This window comes from Culex quinquefasciatus, chromosome 1 (assembly GCF_015732765.1).
Source record: "Culex quinquefasciatus strain JHB chromosome 1, VPISU_Cqui_1.0_pri_paternal, whole genome shotgun sequence".
Taxonomy (NCBI): domain Eukaryota; kingdom Metazoa; phylum Arthropoda; class Insecta; order Diptera; family Culicidae; genus Culex; species Culex quinquefasciatus.
In genome coordinates, this window is record NC_051861.1 from 124,457,119 (window position 1) to 124,478,792 (window position 21,674).

General features: G+C 33.2%; 1 protein-coding gene across 4 annotated transcripts in view; it reads right to left on the bottom strand.

The window, feature by feature from the left end:
* Positions 1–18,475, bottom strand: part of LOC6050775 — a 144,941-nt gene extending 126,466 nt beyond the window's left edge. For all 4 annotated transcript variants that reach the window (XM_038251606.1, XM_038251532.1, XM_038251466.1 and 1 more), the window contains exons 1-2: positions 17,112–18,475; positions 9,294–9,485 (exon numbers count right to left, since the gene is read on the bottom strand). In XM_038251606.1, the coding sequence (XP_038107534.1) occupies positions 9,294–9,485; positions 17,112–18,031 (1,112 nt within the window). In that variant the 5' untranslated portion in view covers positions 18,032–18,475. The remainder of the gene's footprint in view (positions 1–9,293; positions 9,486–17,111) is intronic.
* Positions 18,476–21,674: the final 3,199 nt, after the last annotated feature.

The following is a 21,674-nucleotide window of genomic DNA, read 5'->3' on the forward strand; positions in this document are numbered from 1 at the left end:
CCCCTTAAAATTGGGCAGGGGGGGCAGCCCATACATTGTGCCCCCCCAGAAATTTTAGAAGAAAAATATTCTTATTTTAAATATTACAAAAAAAATCACAGAAATAATTGAAAATAATATTTAAAACTGAATTGGAATTGGATAGAATTCTTGTAAGCGAATCTGTAAAATAGTTCAAAAACATTTGTTGTTTTTTAAATCGACAACGTTTCATCTATACTACTGCGCTCTCTTATGCTAACTAGGTAGGAAAACCAGCAAGCTTAGTATACAAGAGCAAACTTACGCAAACTCTTGTCAAAACAATCATCAAGTTTTCAGACGCAACATTCTGCGATTTGCCATTGTAGATCAGGATTTAGCGAAAATGAACTGAAACACTTTTCAAAATGGTCATTTGATGACAGCTTTACATTTAAAAAAATGCTGATAAATTCGATATTTTTTTGAGTAATTTTAGGTTTTTTTTTTCTTGATTTCTTTTTAAAAAATTGCAAATTTTTGGTCGTATCAAGTTGTCATAATGCTTTTTTTTTATTTTATTAAAAACCGTTTGTGTATCTTTTTGGTTATTCTTAAATTCTTAAATTCTTAAATTCTTAAATTCTTAAATTCTTAAATTCTTAAATTCTTAAATTCTTAAATTCTTAAATTCTTAAATTCTTAAATTCTTAAATTCTTAAATTCTTAAATTCTTAAATTCTTAAATTCTTAAATTCTAAATTCTTAAATTCTTAAATTCTTAAATTCTTAAATTCTTAAATTCTTAAATTCTTAAATTCTTAAATTCTTAAATTCTTAAATTCTTAAATTCTTAAATTCTTAAATTTTAAATTCTTAAATTTTAAATTCTTAAATTCTTAAATTCTTAAATTCTTAAATTCTTAAATTTAAATTCTTAAATTTAAATTCTTAAATTCTTAAATTCTTAAATTCTTAAATTCTTAAATTCTTAAATTCTTAAATTCTTAAATTCTTAAATTCTTAAATTCTTAAATTCTTAAATTCTTAAATTCTTAAATTTAAATTCTTAAATTCTTAAATTCTTAAATTCTTAAATTTAAATTCTTAAATTCTTAAATTCTTAAATTCTTAAATTCTTAAATTCTTAAATTCTTAAATTCTTAAATTCTTAAATTCTTAAATTCTTAAATTTAAATTCTTAAATTCTTAAATTCTTAAATTCTTAAATTCTTAAATTCTAAATTCTTAAATTCTTAAATTCTTAAATTCTTAAATTCTTAAATTCTTAAATTCTTAAATTCTTAAATTCTTAAATTCTTAAATTCTTAAATTCTTAAATTCTTAAATTCTTAAATTCTTAAATTCTTAAATTCTTAAATTCTTAAATTCTTAAATTCTTAAATTCTTAAATTCTTAAATTCTTAAATTCTTAAATTCTTAAATTCTTAAATTCTTAAATTCTTAAATTCTTAAATTCTTAAATTCTTAAATTCTTAAATTCTTAAATTCTTAAATTCTTAAATTCTTAAATTCTTAAATTCTTAAATTCTTAAATTCTTAAATTCTTAAATTCTTAAATTCTTAAATTCTTAAATTCTTAAATTCTTAAATTCTTAAATTCTTAAATTCTTAAATTCTTAAATTCTTAAATTCTTAAATTTAAATTCTTAAATTCTTAAATTTAAATTCTAAATTAAATTCTAAATTCTTAAATTCTTAAATTCTTAAATTCTTAAATTCTTAAATTCTTAAATTTAAATTCTTAAATTCTTAAATTCTTAAATTCTTAAATTTAAATTCTTAAATTTAAATTCTTAAATTCTTAAATTCTTAAATTCTTAAATTCTTAAATTCTTAAATTCTTAAATTCTTAAATTCTTAAATTCTTAAATTCTTAAATTATTAAATTATTAAATTCTTAAATTCTGAACAAATAAATTGATGTTAAATTTTCGACATTGTTTTTTTTGTAATTTCCAAATTTCTGATTTTTTAAATTTCTGAATTTCAACTTTTGATTTCTTAACATTTTTAAGCCATGAGTGTTTTTTAACCCTAGGGTTTTTTTTAACTTTTTTTAAATTTTGGAATATTTTTTTTCTCTTATTTTTTTCTAAATTGCAAATTGTAAATTCTAAATTGATTTCATTTTGAATATTTGTGCTCTTATCACATCGTAATATTCAAATTGGTAAAATTCGTGATATAAATAAACTTAAACATCAAATCGCCACTCTCACCTAACGATTTCGGAAAACAACCGTGCCCCCCCAACATTTTAGACTAGTCGGCGCCTCTGGTCATCATATTTTATCAAGGAAAGACAAATAACTCAACAAATTAACTTTCGTCATTTTGCCAGCTGTTTGCAGTAACGTAACTGTAATGCTATCTAAACGCTTATCGATAATTTGGTTTGAAATTTGAAGTTTAGTTGGTCGATCTGCGTGATTGACAGTTAAATTTAATTAAAAAAACGTTTGCGAAATAAAAACTAAATATTTGGCATTAAGTGAACAACAAATTTTGTTTGCATTATTTTATGAAATTTTATGCAATAAAAATATGCAGCCCATCAGTATGGGAAACCTACTTGACCGAAATGTCAAGCTCACATCTGTGTTTGTCCTTTCCATTCCTCATCGGTGGCCGAGCGGGCTAAGGCGCCAGTCCTTACTGTCAGTGCTGGGCTTGAATCTCGTCGGTAGCAACTTTTTTTTTGTGTTTACAAAAATTGTTTACATGCAGTGTGTAATTCTAAGTGTCTTTTTTGACAAAGGTTTGCATGCTTTTGCATGCGATGTTACCATCGGATTTTTTGCTGTGTAATCATTGCAATTAGATAAATTTATATAAAATAAAGCGTTGATTGTTCTTCAATCGATACCTTTGAAGAAAGAACCTAGAGGCGTGTTTTCAATCAGGAGTCTTTAAAATGCATCAAATTTACATCAGAACATGGACAAAATTAGGGTTTTGATTTTCCTCTTCGAAGCTTTTTCAAACAAAAAAAAAAGAAGGAAAAACGATAGACAAACCATTATAATGAAAAATCACGAAAGAATGTCTCGTGCTAACATGCAATTAATTTCCAACCAACTCGAGCTTTGGATTCCACCGCCAAATACCTGCTCCGACACCGGTTTAAGGGTGTAGCCGAGTGGGTGGATCCCTTACTCAAATAAAAATAAATCCCTCAATTAAAATAACTTTTTTTTCGCGAGGAATCAAGATCCACCTCGAAGGTGCCCGCCATTTCGCCACAATACTAAAATAAAAACATGGCTCCCTTCGAGCATAAACAATAGCACAATACAGAAACTAGCAATGGTCAATTAATACAATTATCAAACGCCCCCGCCCCGGACGACGACCACCCCACCAAGTGGCCAATTACCTTAGGGTGGTTCCACCTTGGTTTGCTCATTGCACTTTTTTTCAGCAAATAATGGGAAATCGAAAGTGCTGCCGCACGCTCGCTGCGGTCATGCGTCGACTTGCAAAAAAGCTCCCTGCCCAGCAGAAAGAAAAAAAAGAAGCTTTTTTCTTGCGAGGAGACTTCAACGGCGGTGGTGGCGACGAGCAACGGAAGGAAGTCAAAGGCTCAACAAACAAACGGAAAAGTCTCAGTCGAACGAACCCGCGCACGAAACCATCGATCGAGACTCTGTACACAGCAGTGTGTAATAGGGTGCGGTTCCTCGTTTTGCGCAATTATATCACTCTGCGATGTGTGTTAGGTGCAGCTACTAAAAGCTCGAAACAACAAGCCGGGGAGGGTTTCCTGAAGTTGGCTGCGTTCGAAGAATGGCAATTATGGCGAGTTTTGAGGGGAAAGAAATAAAAGAAGTTGAAAAAACCGGCGTAGATTATGCCAATTTGGCGCACGATAGAGTTATTGGGAGGGGAAGGGAGCAAAACCCTATTGTTTCGGACGAATCGAATCGTGCAATCAAATTAAGCTATCGAGCGCGCGATAAAACTTTGGAGGGCCTAATTTGCATGTGTGTGAGCGAATGGGGTGGAAACATCAAATTTCCAAACAAAAACAAACAACCAATGATCGAACAACAGTAATTTTCGGGGTCGATTGAGTCGGCGATGGGCGCTCAGGGTGAATGGGAGGACTACCGTTACGGTTATAAGGTTTGAGGTGAGTTAGGCTTCCGTGATCGAAGCATTAAAAAAAATCATCCAAATTTGAATTTGGTTTAATTTTTCAAGATGAAGAAAATCTCTAGAAAATGCTTTTTCTTTTAAAAAAGCAACATGTGCAACTTTTTATGCCCTAGTCTCTCATAATGTCATCAAACTTGCTATTAAGACTTGACCACACTTAACTTTAAACGTTTATGATTTATTCATGCTAAAAAGTGACTCTGCAGAACATATTTGATTTCCTAATTATAAATGAACGAATTAGGTTAAAAGCAATCAAATGTCATACTTAATTTTCATAATTTTGCAAAAAAAAAAAATACAAAATAGACACTGTTGTGTTGCAATTGAACATTTCAGCTAAATTTGAGTGAATTATCCAAAAAAGTCGTCAAACCCTATTAGACAAGCAATTGCTTTGAATATAAATACAAACAACTTAATATAATAGCTTATAAAACATTTTATATTGTATGTGAAATCACTCTAAACTCCATATTTGCTAAAAAAATTGTTAAAATTTGAAAAAGGAATAAAATTTAAAATACAATTTTAGCTTATCTATTTCAACAATGTTCTTTGCCATACTGGTTATCGAACAACATAAAGCCATCTTTCAATTTAAAAAAGGGATGATTATCGATCAACTCACATACTAAGGGTTAATTTTAGTCCCTGATCACGAATCCGAGGTCCATTTTCCAATAACTCGTTACGGTGTTGTGGTACGACCCCTTCCAAATTGACATTCTTTCGTTTTTTTTCAAGAGCAGTTAATTTGCATCTTCACTAGTTTTTTTTTCAACAATTTTGCGGGATGGTCATACGAAATGGGCGTGTGAGTATTGCAAAATGTATATTTTTAAAGCGCAGTTTCGGATCGTTTTGAGATCTTCAGCAAAGTTGTAGGTTTGATATAGTCTCTTTCCGAAAAAAATACGCACTTGGAAATATTTTTCGCATTTTTTACTTCAAATTCTATTACTAAAAGTTTTACTCACAAAAAACTTGTTTTTATTATTTTAAGAATTGTTTTCAGTACAGTGTTTCAAAATAAAGTTCAGGAGTTATATATTTTTGAAAAAAAAACATGTTTTTTTACTGATATCCACCATATGGCAATGCAAAAATCCTTTTCGTTTTAAATTTTCAGATTTTAGATTTGTCATTTAAAAATTAACTATCCAGAAAAGGCACCGTTCGAAAAAAATGTTCGAAAAAAATGTTGTACCATTGTTTCAGTCTTTTTTTACGATTTAGACTGCTGCTTCTGGAAAATGCAGTTCGTTCAGTACCACATAATTAGCCCTTATCTTTCTACTGAGGATAGCTGGAAAATTATTGGTTAAATTTTTTACGTGTATTTTTTGTGTTCTTTTCAATATTTTTTACAAACAATTTCAAAATCATGCCCAACATTTGAAAATGTCTAAAATAAGGGTAATTTTCTACCAACGAAATCGGGAAAAGTTGCCCCGACCCCTCTACGATTTGCGTGAATCTTTGTCCTAAGGGGTAACTTTTGTCCCTGATCACGAATCCGAGGTCCGTTTTTTGATATCTCGTGAGGGAGGGGCGGTACGACCCCTTTCATTTTTTGAACATGCGAAAAAAGAGGTGTTTTTCAATAATTTGCATCCTGAAACGGTCATGAGACGGAAATTTGACGTCAAAGAGACGTTTATGTAAAATTTGACGCCCGATTTGATGGCGTACTCAAAATTCCGAAAAAAAACGTATTTTTCATCGAAAAAACACTAAATATGTTTTAAAAACGCTGCCATTTTCCGATACTCAATTGTAAATAAATTTGAAATATGTAATTTATAGGGGAAATTTAATGTACTTTTGAGCAATTCTCTGAGATTTCGGTCATTCGTTTTTTTTTGTATTTTTTAATCCGGCTGAAACTTTTTTTGTGCCTTCGATATGCCCAAAGAAGCCATTTTGCATCATTAGTTGGTTTGTCCATATAATTTTCTATACAAATTTGGCAGCTGTCCATACAAAAATGATATGTGAAAATTCAAAAATCTGTATCTTTTGAAGGAATTTTTTGATCGATTTGGTGTCTTTGGCAAAGTTGTAGGTATGGATATGGACTACACTGAAAAAAATGATACAAAGTAAAAAAAAATGGTGATTTTTAATTTCACTTTTTGTCACTAAAACTTGATTTGCAAAAAAACAAAAAAAAAAAAAAAATTATTTTCTGATATGTTTTAGAAGGCATAAAATGCCAACTTTTCAGAAATTTCCAGGATGGGCAAAAAATCTTTGACCGAGTTATGATTGTTTTAATCAATACTGATTTTTTCAAAAAATCGAAATATTGGCCGCAAAAATTTTTCAACTTCATTTTTCGATGTAAAATCGAATTTGCAATCAAAAAGTACTTTAGTGAATTTTTGATAAACTGCACCGTTTTCAAGTTATAACCATTTTTAGGTAACTTTTTTAAAAATAGTCGCAGTTTTACATTTTTTAAAATTAGTGCCCATGTTTGCCCACTTTTGAAAAAAATATTTTTGAAAAGCTGAGAAAATTCTCTGTATTTACTTGTTTGAACTTTGTTGATACGACCTTTAGTTGCTGAGATATTGCCATGCTTTAAAAACAGGAAAATTGATGTTTTCTAAGTCTCACCCAAACAAACCACCATTTTCTAATGTCGATATCTCAGCAACTAATGGTCCGATTTACAATGTTAAAATATGAAAAATTCGTGAAATCTTCCGATCTTTACGAAAACAATATTTTCAAAAAATTAAAATCAAAACTAACATTTCAAAAGGGCGTAATTTTGAATGTTTGGCCCTTTTGAAAATTTAGTGTTGATTTTATTTTTTTTTAAATTTTGATTTTTGGGCATACCGATGGCACCAAAAAAGTTTCAGCTGGATTAAAAAATACAAAAATTTAAAATAAAGAAAAAAGACCGATTCCGTAGAGAACTGCTCTTTTCGAATCTTCATTGACCCAGAAATCTTTTTTTTTCATTAAGAACAAAATTTTTCATTTCAAAATTTCGTGTTTCTTTCTAACATTGGGTTATTTTTCAGAGTGTAGCCATGTTCTACAAAATTGTAGAGCAGACAATTACAAAAATTAAAAAAAAATACATAAAGGGTTTGTTTGTAATCACCACGAGTTATCGCGATTTAACGAAAAAAATGTTTTCAAAACGTTACTTTTTGCGTTTTCCTTTGTTTCGTCGTCCGTGTCTGTTACAGGTGACCATGAACAATGGCAATGATCAATGACGACCTACATCTTCATCGGTCTGATGGCCGAGCGGGCTAAGGCGCCAGCCCTTACTGTTGGGGCTGGGTTTGAATCTCGTCGGTTGCAACTTTTTTTTTGTGTTTACAAAAATTGTACATGCAGTGTGTCTTTTGCATACGATTTTACCATCGGATTTTTTGCTGTGAAGTTAATCAAGCTTGGCTTGGCGTTCAAAATTCGACTTGGCGACCTTTTGATTGAATTTTTTCAAACTTCAAAATTGTGTTTTTGGCTGTAAATTGGATCAGAAAAATATATTCAGTTCGTCTCCGACCCCACAAATTTCCAACAATTGTCTAAAAACAAAAATTTGTTGGGTAAGCAAGGCAAACCACATAAATTTCTGAAAAAAATTAGATTGATTCAAAATTTTGACACAGTTTGAAAAGATCAACCTTCCCCAATCGATTTCCAACGTCCCCCCCTAAACTCGGAAAAGAAAGGCTTCCCGCTGCACCATATCGAAACAAATCCAAAGCCATTGCCCCCCATCAGATAGTGGCGCGCCGTTGACCTTGATCGATTAATTGGAAAAGTGGATTACACAAACTCTTCGCAATCAGCACACGTGTCTAAGCGCTAAGCAGCCAGCAGGCAGTTTAAAAGAGATGCCAAAACAAATCAACAAACTTTGGTGAAGGGTCTCGTCGTGCCAGTTTTAGTTTGCATTACCACCGTATTTCGAGCCTTAAATTGGCAATCTCCGCCGAGCCGCACGAAACCATCGATCGATTGAGCGTTTTTTAAGTTTCAATGCTAAACAAAAGCCCCAGCGTTGGAAAAACAGATCAATCAAAATGGCTGCCAGATATTCGTGACCACAACCTTCCCGGCTTGGAGCGCTTTCACCTGATCGAAACCGTTGTCCGCTGACGTGAGAAAAACTCCGAAATCATAATTTGCTACTACTTTACTGCCGTTCTACGCATAATTGTCCCATGTTCAAAAAAGAGCAACTGAGAAAAACGCGATTGAAATTTTTCGACCGATTTCTGTGTTTCTACGCATAATTGTCCCGTGGGTTCCTATTAACCCTATGTGTCCCTAATCGCCCCAGTTAGCAGTTGATCACCCTTTTTTGTGATTCTCTTGCTATACAAAAGGTAAACAAGACATAATACTTAGTAAAACTAATGATTCCGTGTAAGAAAATACTTGGTGGGACAATTATGCGTAGAAGTTTAACGATGGGACAAACAGACTTGGTGTTGTTTTTCATGAGTTTCCGAACAAAGTACCAGATTTTATGTGTTTTTCTTAAAGTACACATCAAACTAAACTTAAAAATGTCATAAAGTCAAAATCGCCCAAAACTGACATGGGACAATTATGCGTAGAACGGCAGTTTAGTTCTCAATAACTTCTTGACGGGGTCGAAACTCGGTCAGTTGAAGAGAGCAGCGGGGTTAGATGGTTACGTAAAGGAAAAATTAACCTGTCCGGAGTCTGCGCGATCGATCAACGCGGTTCGGTTGATTAGGGTCGACAAGAATGAGGGGGGCAGGGTGGCGGCCCATTTTTGTATTGACATTGAAGCTGACATTTGAAACAGAAGTGACCACATTCTTTGTAATATTGGTCATGCGTAGCATAGCTACCTTTAAACGAGTAATTTCAATTGCAAAGTCGAGTCGTCACCCTGGTACCATGTTGCATTGCAGCGTAATAACCGGCGGAGGTTGGCTGAGGTCCGAGCCCTGATTGGAGCATGATCGTAAGGGGAAATTGATCATAAACCATGAGTTGCAATACATGATCTCTCAACTTTGTCGGTTTGCATGGTGAAGTAATGAAAGTTGTTCAGTCAGATTTGTTGACACAATTTGACCTGTTCTGAATGGACAGGGCTGCCCAACTGGAGCATTAAACTTCTTCAGCTGACTCACCTGATGTCGGGGGCCGCCTCCACCAGCAGCCGCACGCAGTCCAGGCAGCCGCGGGCGGCCGCGTAGTGCAGCGCGAGGGCTCCACCGGCGGGCCGCTCCATCGGGGGCATCATCTGCATGGCGGCGGCATGGGACGAGTCCAGATGCGACAGGTATCTGGACTCGTTGTACCCGGAGCACCCCACTGTAACTCTGTGGAGGGGAGAAAAAGAAAAACGAGATATTGGTTAGAAGGAGGATGAAAGTGGTCTTGAATCGAGTGTTAATTAGTTTGATGCGCGAGGTTTTAAAAGGATGGCTATTTAAGTGTATTATTATTAATCGAAGGCTGTCATCAGTGCAGAGCTTGTTTACATATAGTTTATAGCGCGATTAGAAATAGATCATGTTTTTCTGGACTTTGCATATCAATCAACTCAAACGAACAATACATTCATTGGAACTCACTTTGGGATTTCTCATTGTTTATTATTTGGATCAACATTTTAAAACAAAACGAAACACGTTTCTTCCTTCCCTGCGGATTCAGATACTGTACTGTTGTTTGAACATTTATGTTCAAACTCAATCCGATTCATCGATTCATCTTTGCGGCTAACCTTACGCAGTTGGCCTGGCCGTTTAGAAAAGAAGGATGTTGTAGGAAGCTATCACCCCACAATTTTCCAGGGTGCGCTAGGGTTGGCTTAGAATATTTTTTTTTTCGTCAGAATACTAGAATAATTTGATTGAGTTTCGATCTAATCCCTCATATCAATACAGCTTGTGAGTTTTCATCTTTATTTTCCCTTTATTTTCCAAACTCAAAATCAATAAAAAAATAGTTTTTTTTTCAAGATAATTTTGTAAGTAATTAGCTGGAAAGCAGGAAATGATTATCAGGACAATTAAAATGGGACTTCGGATAATTAAATCATGAAAAAAAACAGTTATTTTGTAATTTTTTTTTATTTTCTTGTTTTTAACAACAAATTCTAGTTCTGCGACCCCATTTTAGTCAAAATTGAATAGTTGATGGCCTATCAAATTACAAAATGCTGTTTTTTAGTATTACATTGCCGCCATTTTGGCTGCCATCTTGAATTTAAACATTCTAAATCACTTTAGCGTAGTTTAGGGGTAGCGGTAGGGCATACTTGAGTTTGACAATCAAAAATAAGACAGCGGAAACATTTTTTTTTCTTGATTCGATTATCCGAAGTGAAATTTTTCCGAGGCCTTCGGATAATCGAGTCTGGACTGTAATTTATGCAAAACCGTAAGAATTTTTTGGATTTTTCATATTTTTTCCGATTTTTCCCATACAAATATCACCTTCGAGTATTAATTGGTAAATGTTGACCGGTTTTGCTCAAATTTGGCCCTGAGTTATAAATTGGTAAAAGAAACAATATTCAGTTTTTGGAGCGAGGTATTTATTTGAAAAAAAGTCCCATATTCTGGGCATCCTAGTGTGCCTCCTTTTTTTGTAATAAGCTATAATAAATTCAAAAAAAGTTAAATAATTTACAACTCTTAAAAATAAAAATAAGAATTAGTGTAATTTTTTAAGTACTTTCACCTTGATCACAAAAGCCAATTTGAATAATTAGTTCGTCCATACCAAGCTTAGTAACGATAAATTATCGAGGCTCGAAAACGTTGTCGAGACGACAACGATAATCTATCATCGGCGATGATCTTATCACCGATAATAGACGATAACTCATTCAAAAAAAAAAAAAAAAAAAAACATTCTAAAATCGATAAATTCAACCATATCATATTGAATTTTCTATGCTTGCACTTAAAATATATTTTTTGAAAATCTAGTAAGGCCGTTGCAAATATTTTTTGAAGTTTATGTCCCTCGACTCTGACCAAAGTCGAGGGGGGGGGGGGCAAAAAAATAAAAAAGTATAAAAATTGAAAATACGAGCCATGGTTTCAACATTTTAATGAAAAAAGTGTTTTAAAATGCATTATACGCCTGTCCAGTTGTTTTGCCATCATTAGTTTCCAAAATATCTAAGGCTGGTACAAATATTTTTAAAAGTTTTTGTCACCCCCCCCCCCCCTTCAAAATTGGTCCGAAAAATCAGGGGGCAAAAAAAATATTTTTACAATAAACTTAAAAATTTCAATGAAAATTCAAGTGCAACCAGCTGAAATCAAATTAAAATACATTCTCCTGCGTTTAAAATCATTTTTAGCATGTTTGGGTTTATTAAAAAATCTTAAGATTTTTTGAAAATTTTCGATGCAAACAAGGGTTTCCAGAAGCGTTCATTACATGCCAGTCTGCCAATTAATTACTCGAATTACTGGTCCAAAATGATTAATTACACAAATTACTTAATTACTTTTCACTACGATAAAAACATTTTATTTATATTTAAGTATTCATTTCTACGGTTCTTAACTAAATTATAGATAAATAGAACATTCGATAACTCTTTCAAAAATTATTCTGTTTACTTTGTTTTTTCACGTATAATTTTTATTGATAATAGATATAGGCGATTAAACGTCAAAAATGCCCCCAACTAGAGGACGCTGAAACTTTGAGTGATGTTTACATGATATCCTACAGCGAGTTGGTTTGAAATTTGGAATTTTTTATTTTATTATAAAATTGACATTCGTATTTAATTACACAACTTTTCGGTAAAAAATAAGTAGCTCAATTGATATCTAGAATTTTTTTAAAAGTCTTATAAACATATAAAACACAATAGCTTAAAGGACCTTTAAAAAAAATATCTGGAAATGACCAATAATAATTGTTTCATGGCCAATTTAACCTGTTCATTATCTGATTCGAAATTTCATTATGTTTCACGTTTCAATCAACCGAACCCTTATCAATCAATTGCAAATGAAGATTATTTAAGTTGACTTACGTTTTTTGAAGTCATGTTTGCCATAAAAGCAAAAAAAATGTACTACTTTACTTCAATATATGAAATTAATAATATTTTCAGCTTCCAAAGTCGGATGCCATTAATATATAGAATTTGATGTAAAAAAGGCCCCCTGATTATTTGAGCTAAACAAAAACTTTGACAAATATTTGCAGCGGCTTTTCTTGAGAATTGTGAAATTTATCAAAATAACGTTAAGTTTCAAAACGCTTTTCAAACATTGGTTTGACATTACTTTGCATTTTTTTTCTCAAGCAAATTTAAAAAATCTGTTACTGAAAATACAGATTATGTGGAACGTGACATTAACATTGGATTCAATTGCATCTGAATATTAGTTGATTTTAATTTCACTGAGTTTGATTTTTACCATTGAAACATTTGTCTCTGAAATATTTGGAAATTTTTAGGGAAAATTACTGATCTCTTAATAGAGAGATATTACAGGACTGTCAATTTCTGCAGATGATGAAAAAATGTAAAAAAAAACATATTTTTATTATTATTGATTTTTAAATGGCCATCACTTGAAAACTTTGTTTGTTTCAATGATAATTAAGTACATTTTGGTTTTAAATATTTGATCCACAAAAACTTCAAATTATTTTGACTGCCTATTAGAAGAAAAAGCATAAAAAAAATCGATTCTAATGTAGTTCTTGCAAAAAAAAAACATATTTTTATAATAACTTAATAAAAATAAATAGATTTTAGATTCACAAAACATTTTTCACTGGGTAATATATCATGGCCTTTCGTTGTTAATCAGTTTGATAAACAACATGATAAAAATAAATTTTAGGAAAGTTTTAGGAGAGAACTATGCACACAAAAAAAATATTTCCGAATGTTACATCATTTATGATGTAACACTTTTGCACGTCATTAAACATTTAAATTTAAATGGAATTTGATGTAAATTTGCAACAAATTATACGTAAAAACATGATTTCACGTGTGATTCAACTGTTTACATCAAATCTCAAGTTTACATCAACTGTGTTTAAATGTGATTCATCTTTTCCGTGTCGAGTAAATTACACTTTTTTTCTGTGTGGTGAATAAGGCCTTCTCATACAGAATCAGTTTTTTGTAATCTTTGTGTTTCACTCTTATTTGAAATAAATAAGATTCTGTTATAATAGATTATATGTAAAAAGTAAATAGTTTTGTTGAAAAAGTACAATTTAAAAAAAATCAATTACTGTAATTACTCAAAAATTACTTTAATTACCAATTAATTACTTTAAATTACGCTAATTACCGTGAATTACTAAGTAATTAAAGAATTACCTAATTACCAGCTAAAAATCAAAGTAATTATTAATTACTTGCCAGTCTGTGGCCTTGCTGGAAACCCTTGGATGCAAAATCTTTTTTTTCGATATTTTTTTTGTTTTTGTCAGATCTTAGATTTTTTGAAAACTAATGATTGCAAAACAACTGAACTAGTGTAAAATGCATTTTAAAACACTTTTTTCATTTAAATGTGAAGACTATGGCTTGTTATATAAATTTTTATATTTTTTTTTATTTTTTGCCCCCCCCCCCCCCTTGACCTCGACCAGGGCCGAGGGACTAAAACTTTTTTAAATATTTGCATCGGCCTAAGTATTGACAAAAAATTTATTTTTCGCGAAAAATAAAATTTTTGCGGTGCTGTACATTGGAATTTCATAAAAATTCAAAACATTTTTAAACAAGATCAAATATGCTAAATATGATTATTAATGCAGAAAAATGCATTTAAGATTGTTTGTAGTTGATTAGACTTATATTTTCATGGAAATTTTGAAGTTTTTTGGAAAAATATTTTTTTTGCCCCCTGATTTTTCAGACCAATTTTGAAGGGGGGGGGCGACATAAACTTTGAAAAATATTTGCAACGGCCTAAGGCTGGTACAGCTATTTTTTAAAGTTTTTTTCTCCTCCTTTTAATATCCCGAAAAATAAGGGGGCAAAAAAAATTTTTTTTTTTCAAAAACAATTCAAAATTTAAATGGAAATTTAAGTGCAATCAACTGAAATCAATTCAAAATGTATTCCCCTGCGTTTAGAATCATTTTCAACATGTCTAGGTTTAGTCAGGGAAATTTTCAATGCAAAAGGTTTTTTTTGTTGTGATTTTTTTTCAAATCTTAATATTTTTGAATACTAATGATTGCAAAACAACTGAACCAGTGTAAAATGCATTTTACAACACTTGTTGCATTCAAATGTAGAAATTATGACTTGTTCTATCTATATTTATTTTTTTTTCTTTGAAAAATATTTGCATCGTTGCAGGCCGTTGGGTATCATATGAAGCAATATTTTCATGCTTTTACTTTATTAGAGTTTGTGTTTATTTAAAACTAAAATTTTCACTAAATACCTTGTTTTTTCGAAAGTACTCAAAGTTTCATAATTTGCAATATGGGTATCAACGAAGCGAAATTTGGTTTGCTTTTTCACATTTGTGTATATTTTTTTGGAAATACAAAATTTTTCACAAATTACCGTATTTTTTTCGAAAATACTCAAATTTTCAAAATTTGCAATACGAACGAATTGAAATGTTGTATGCTTTTCAATTTATTAGAGTTTTTTTGAAAGTACTAAAATTTTCACAAATTACCGTACTTTTTTTTCGAAAATACTTTTAAAAATTTGCAATACGGGTTTCAAACGATGGAAAATTTTGTATGATATGAAGCATACACAATTTGAATGTTTGTATGAAGCATGCAAAATTTCACTTCGTTTGATACCCATATTGCATATTTTGAAATTTTGAGTATTTTAGAAAAAATACAGTATTTTGTGAAAATTTTAGTACTTTCAAAAAAAATCTAATTGAAAAAGCACACGAAATTCAAATTCGTTTGATATCCATTCGGCAAATTATGAAAATTTTAGTATTTTCGAAAAAAATCGGTATTTTGTGAACAATTTTAAGTACAAACTATACACTCAACCCCCGGTGGTTGGTCACTTTTTCGTTTGACACTTTTTTAGTTTGTACCCCGTTGGTTGGTCAAAGTCAAACTAAAAAGTGACGAACTGTTACTTTTTACACGACGCCTACGCACACTATCAAAACAAACGTATGATAGTGTGTGTGAACTCCGTGTAAAAGGGGTGTCAAACTAAAAAGTTACCCCGTTCGTTTGACAACAGTTGGTGTCAAACCACCGGGGTTTGAGTGTAACTAGATATTAAAAAAATATTCTAAGCGAAAGCATTGAAAATTTAACAAGATATGGTTGAATGAATCGATTTTCGATAGATATTTAAAATGAGTTACATTATCGGCGATAAGATTGCTTAAAAATAATGCTTTTGTGGCTTATTCTACCACATGCTGTCATTAACTTTTGCCAGTTTAGTTTTTCATGTTTTTACAGCCACTTTTTTAAATTTTTGCTTATTTTTAATTTTTTTTTCTTAACAATTTAGAAAATTTTATTTAGGAGCGGCCGTGGCTGACTGGTTACGGTGTTCGCTTTGTAAGCGAATGGTTCTGGGTTCGATTCCCATCTGCTCCCAACGAGAAAGTTAAGAACACATAATTTTTTTTTTCATGAAATTATTTTTATTAGGTCCTTTTCGGTACTGGGACCTGGTTAGGACCGAGTCGGCTTTTGTAATTACATTTGACTTAATAATTACAGAGGATCTTGTGTGTAAATGTTAGTGGGAGGGGAGCCGATTACCCGCGGCCTACTCGGGGTTAGTAGGGAAGGGATTGATGTTAAAGGCAAGGCGTGGGAAGGGAAGGGGGATTGTGTAGGGGTCTTGGTAGGCTCTTCTGGCCTTTGCGTTTTGTCCTCAGCCGCAACTCGGTGTCCAGCTGCTGGGGCGGTCTTGCTTTGCTTCCGGTGCAAAACAGATAAATTTGAAATGATGAATATGAACAAAAAATCAAAGTCGCTCGAGGCGGGGTTCGGTTCTCCGTCTTTTGGATTGGTAAGCAAAAATGCTAACCACTAGGCCATAACGACTTGGTAAGCGTGGACTGGAATTAGGAATACTGCTACAGAGAGCGAGTTGTGGCGCTATAACCACGGCAAATAGTGTCCAGGGCATTCGTGGAAATACAATGTCCCATCCCAGAGGGTCCCGGAGTACCAAACTTTCTTAGCATGGTGCTCCCAACGAATACAACCAAATCTCGGAGCGTATGGTGGTGTGTCCCCACGCTTCTTCCTCCCCTGTCGATTCAGAATGGTGTTGTTGTTCGAACACTCAGTGCTCAAACTCAACCCAATTACGAGTCATCTCTGCGATACGGCTTTACGCAGTAGGCCTGGCCGCTTTAACGCTTGTGATGTTTCAATGCATTCCGATGCAATGGCGCACTAAAAATGTTAATAAATGACAAGAAGAGTGCTAGGCGTCATCTAACCTAAGGCACTCTCCAGGATCCCTTCGAAAGATTGGCTGCGCTAGGGTCTGATTAGATTATTAGATTAGATTACAATTTAGAAAATTTTATTGAATAACAAAGCCAAAATTGACCCAGAAAAAAAAACATTTGAAAAAACATTAGCAAAGTTACATAAAACAAGTCAGACTTCCGACCCCGAATTTTCATTAAATTTAAGAGTTCTTCTCAATGTTTTTTTAAAGATCAAAAGTTTCTTTACAACTGGATTTATGGCGATTTTTCAAATTGGATCTAGCCTCGGAGCGCTTGGTACACGGCATGTCCACGCGTCCTTCCTCCCTCGGATGATTCTGTGAAATATTGGTCCGTACATAGAGTATGTGTCAAGCGAATATTTATCAAGTTGTCAAGTTGAGCTTCGAATGCAGATGCGAGAAATGCCGAACGGAATGGAAACAAACGCTCATCGAGCGTTAGCAGCTCCAACTAACGCTCGCCCACCCCTGCCGTGAACGCGCCCGCACCGTATGCAACCCGCACGCTTACCTCTTACTCCGGCACCGTCTGCACATTTGTACTATCATCCGGTCGCTCTCGTACTGCCGCGGCACGAACGGCGTAATGCGCTTGGCCGCGTTAAGCGTTTTCACGGCGTTCATGTTTTTGCAGAAAACGTGCTGCTCCACCATCTCCCGCAGCTCTTGCTCCTCCCGTGCGGCGATCGTTTCCTTAAAGTTTTCATTGCGCCGCTGGCTGAAGTAGCCCCAGTGCTGCTGGGACTGCTCCTGGACGGCGATCACGGCCAGTTTGGTGATGTGGTTCTGGATGAGGGATTTGGCGGTGCCGGTGGCGCCGAATTGCCGCGGCCGGATCCGCGGCGGGAGGATCTCGTAGTTCTTTTGGCGCATCTCTATGGAGAGCATGATGCGGATTCGCTTGACGCGTTTGGAATATTTGAGGTTATCTTTGAGGTGTTTCTTGACGCGCTTGGTTTCGAGCTTGTGCAGCCGCTGGAGGATCTTCTTGTCCTCTTTGCTAGGGCTGGGGCTGGTCCATCGTTTGGGGTTGGGTTTGGACAGGAGGTTGGCGTTCGGTTTGGACCGGCGCCACGGGACGAGGTCAAAGTTGGGGCTGGATTCGCCGCTCCATGGGTAAGCGTTCGTTTCCGAGTCGGAGTAGCGCAGAATCCAGTCTCCGTTGAGGACGTCCCGGGATTTGGGGATGATGTCGAGGGTTTTCACGGTGGGGAACCGGATGCCGTCGTTCCGGGCGCTGATCGCATCGTAGTTCCGTTCGAGATCTTTGGCCAACCGGCGGCTGCAGTCGTACAGACTGTGGATCTCGTTGAACCGGAGCGACGACAGCAGGGAATCGTCGGATGGGATGGCGGACCGTTGGTTCGGCGGTTGCTGCTGGAAGCAATTGTGGAACAGATTCTTCACAAACTGGAAGCTGTCGTGCATCATTGTCCTCGGTGGGCGTCCAAGATCTTCAACATTTTGACCGGCAACAGCAGGGCGAACTCGTGGAAAGTTTCACAGTCCCCGGTCCCAGTCATGGTTCGGCCTTAGCACAACACAAACACAACCGCCCGATCCCTACCCCGGAAAGCACCTGCCCTAAAAAAAGCACTAATTTCACCGCACAATTACCCGACCCAACGACTCATATCGCACCGTCACACAACCCACCAACAAAAAAAACAGCCTCGTAAATTACACACAGTCCCAAACCCTCGAAAATTTCCGCGATCGCGCGACCGGAAGGCGCGAATCCTTTGACGGCACCAACTGACGAAAAAAGAAACACGTTGCAACACGCACGTTTTCGCGCGCGCGCACACACCCCGCGCCAACTTGGATCGGCCAGGTTAGAAAGTAAACAAGCTACTAACTGACGCGCGCGAACGAAATTTCTGTGGAGCTCTCGCTGAACGACGCCGACGACGGCGACATGCGAAGCGACGCCGAAGAACAACAATGGCCTGCTTCGTCGCGTCGGCGAGAGAAAGAGTAAACAAATGCGCGGGGTTGTGGTTGTGTGCGTGTGCGTGTCGATGTTGGGCTGATGTTCGGCTTGTTTGAAACAAAAGCGCAGTGGTGCGGCGGACAGTCCACCCGACAACAACGACGACGACGATCGACAACAAAAGGGTTTTTTTTGTTGGTGCGGTGTAGTGCGAGGGTGGATCGATGTATTGGTGTGCTACAATGTTGCAGGGTCAGAGCATCAGCGTTGATAGAGAGCATTATTTTGAGCGGTTTTGAATAATTATTATTCAAAAAATGATTCATCATTCGAACTAGTCTTCGCAATATAGAGGAGAAAAGCAACTCGCGACAAAATTTTGAGGCTAAGAATTTTGACAGGTATGATTTTCATAAAGTATTCACCTTCTTTTCTCTCCCACATAAAAACTGGGGACAAGGTAGCTGTCAAACTAGGCCAAAATGTTAAAGTCACTCACAAAATGAACTTTGAGTAATTTGAGTTCATTTCTGACGTCACGATTTTCTCCTCTATTAAAAATTTGAGCATTGAATATTAAATTTATTTCAAAAAATTTAATTACAACGGTTCAACGCACCAAAATTCAGTAAAGTTTTACTGAATTAGGTCCTAAAATGAAGCTTTAATTTGTGATATTATTGTTCACAACGATAATGCTTATTTTTCTTAGTAAAAAGACCTCGAAAAAGACACTTTGCACGACCGCAAAGGATTTAAAATTGATCTTTAAATCAATTTTAAAAAATTAACTTCGCGGTTCTTCTTGACAGATAAGGTCCTACTTGACAGCTCGTTCCAAGGGGACCATAGTTGATCGATCGAAAAAATGTTGTCTTGTCAATTATTTTTTTGCATTAAAATGGAAAGAAGTGCTCAGAAATGGGTATCAATCGTGTTTTTAACCGTTGTACATAAAAATTTACTTAGGGTTTTAGGACCCTATTGTCATCAACTTAAATTTTAGAAAACGATCCAGTAATTTTGATTTTACTGAAGTCTCAATTAATTGATTTTTGTCACTTTGCCAGATGATCAACTGAAATTTCAGTAAAATGGCTGTCAAAACAACTGAAATAAGGCTTTCTTGTTAGAAATTTACCAACACATTCAAAGTATGACAGCTGTGGGTTTGTTTGCATCAGATTTGACAAAATTTCACCGGATTTTTTTAGTTTTTAGTTTTTAGTTTTTTATTTTCTAGTTTTTAGTTTTTAGTTTTTAGTTTTTAGTTTTTAGTTTTTAGTTTTTAGTTTTTAGTTTTTAGTTTTTAGTTTTTAGTTTTTAGTTTTTAGTTTTTAGTTTTTAGTTTTTAGTTTTTAATTTTTAGTTTTTAGTTTTTAGTTTTTAGTTTTTAGTTTTTAGTTTTTAGTTTTTAGTTTTAGTTTTTAGTTTTTAGTTTTTAGTTTTTAGTTTTTAGTTTTTAGTTTTTAGTTTTTAGTTTTTAGTTTTTAGTTTTTAGTTTTTAGTTTTTAGTTTTAGTTTTTAGTTTTTAGTTTTAGTTTTTAGTTTTTAGTTTTTAGTTTTTAGTTTTTAGTTTTTAGTTTTTAGTTTTTAGTTTTTAGTTTTTAGTTTTTAGTTTTTAGTTTTTAGTTTTTAGTTTTTAGTTTTTAGTTTTTAGTTTTTAGTTTTTAGTTTTTAGTTTTTAGTTTTAGTTTTTAGTTTTAGTTTTTAGTTTTTAGTTTTTAGTTTTTAGTTTTTAGTTTTTAGTTTTAGTTTTTAGTTTTTAGTTTTTAGTTTTTAGTTTTTAGTTTTTAGTTTTTAGTTTTTAGTTTTTAGTTTTTAGTTTTTAGTTTTAGTTTTTAGTTTTTAGTTTTTAGTTTTTAGTTTTTAGTTTTTAGTTTTTAGTTTTTAGTTTTTAGTTTTTAGTTTTTAGTTTTTAGTTTTTAGTTTTTAGTTTTTAGTTTTAGTTTTTAGTTTTTAGTTTTTAGTTTTTAGTTTTTAGTTTTTAGTTTTAGTTTTTAGTTTTTAGTTTTTAGTTTTTAGTTTTTAGTTTTTAGTTTTTAGTTTTTAGTTTTTAGTTTTTAGTTTTTAGTTTTAGTTTTTAGTTTTTAGTTTTTAGTTTTGAGTTTTAGTTTTTAGTTTTTAGTTTTTAGTTTTTAGTTTTTAGTTTTTAGTTTTTAGTTTTTAGTTTTTAGTTTTTAGTTTTTAGTTTTTAGTTTCTAGTTTTTAGTTTTTAGTTTTTAGTTTTTAGTTTTTAGTTTTTAGTTTTTAGTTTTTAGTTTTTAGTTTTTAGTTTTTAGTTTTTAGTTTTTAGTTTTTAGTTTTTAGTTTTTAGTTTTTAGTTTTTAGTTTTTAGTTTTTAGTTTTTAGTTTTTAGTTTTAGTTTTTAGTTTTTAGTTTTTAGTTTTTAGTTTTTAGTTTTTAGTTTTAGTTTTAGTTTTTAGTTTTTAGTTTTTAGTTTTTAGTTTTTAGTTTTTAGTTTTTAGTTTTTAGTTTTTAGTTTTTAGTTTTAGTTTTAGTTTTTAGTTTTTAGTTTTTAGTTTTAGTTTTTAGTTTTTAGTTTTTAGTTTTTAGTTTTTAGTTTTTAGTTTTTAGTTTTTAGTTTTTAGTTTTTAGTTTTTAGTTTTTAGTTTTTAGTTTTTAGTTTTTAGTTTTTAGTTTTTAGTTTTTAGTTTTTAGTTTTTAGTTTTTAGTTTTTAGTTTTTAGTTTTTAGTTTTTAGTTTTTAGTTTTTAGTTTTTAGTTTTTAGTTTTTAGTAAAAAATATATAGAACAAAAACAAGAAACAAGTTTTTTTTAGTTAATTCCAAGTCTTCGACTGTTCTTTCTGTTTAGTCAATGCAAAGTCACTCAAAGATCAGAACTCCACCAATTCTTTTCTTCTCTTTCAGTTTGAGACTTTAAACACCCTCCGAAACGCACATTACGCCCAATAAAGCCGTCACATTTGTTCGTTTTTAATTGCCATTTCCTCCTCAAGACCTTTACACCTAAAAAAAGAAAAAGCAAACAAATGGGCACGCTTAAGAGGCGACTCCCCCCGTTTCGTTTTCATTCCATTCGGTAATTAATTTGCGTCTCGCACTTTGCACAAATTACTTCATCAAAGGGTTAAGTCTTAACGCTGGGAGTGGGTTGGAGTTGAGATGGGGGGGGGGGA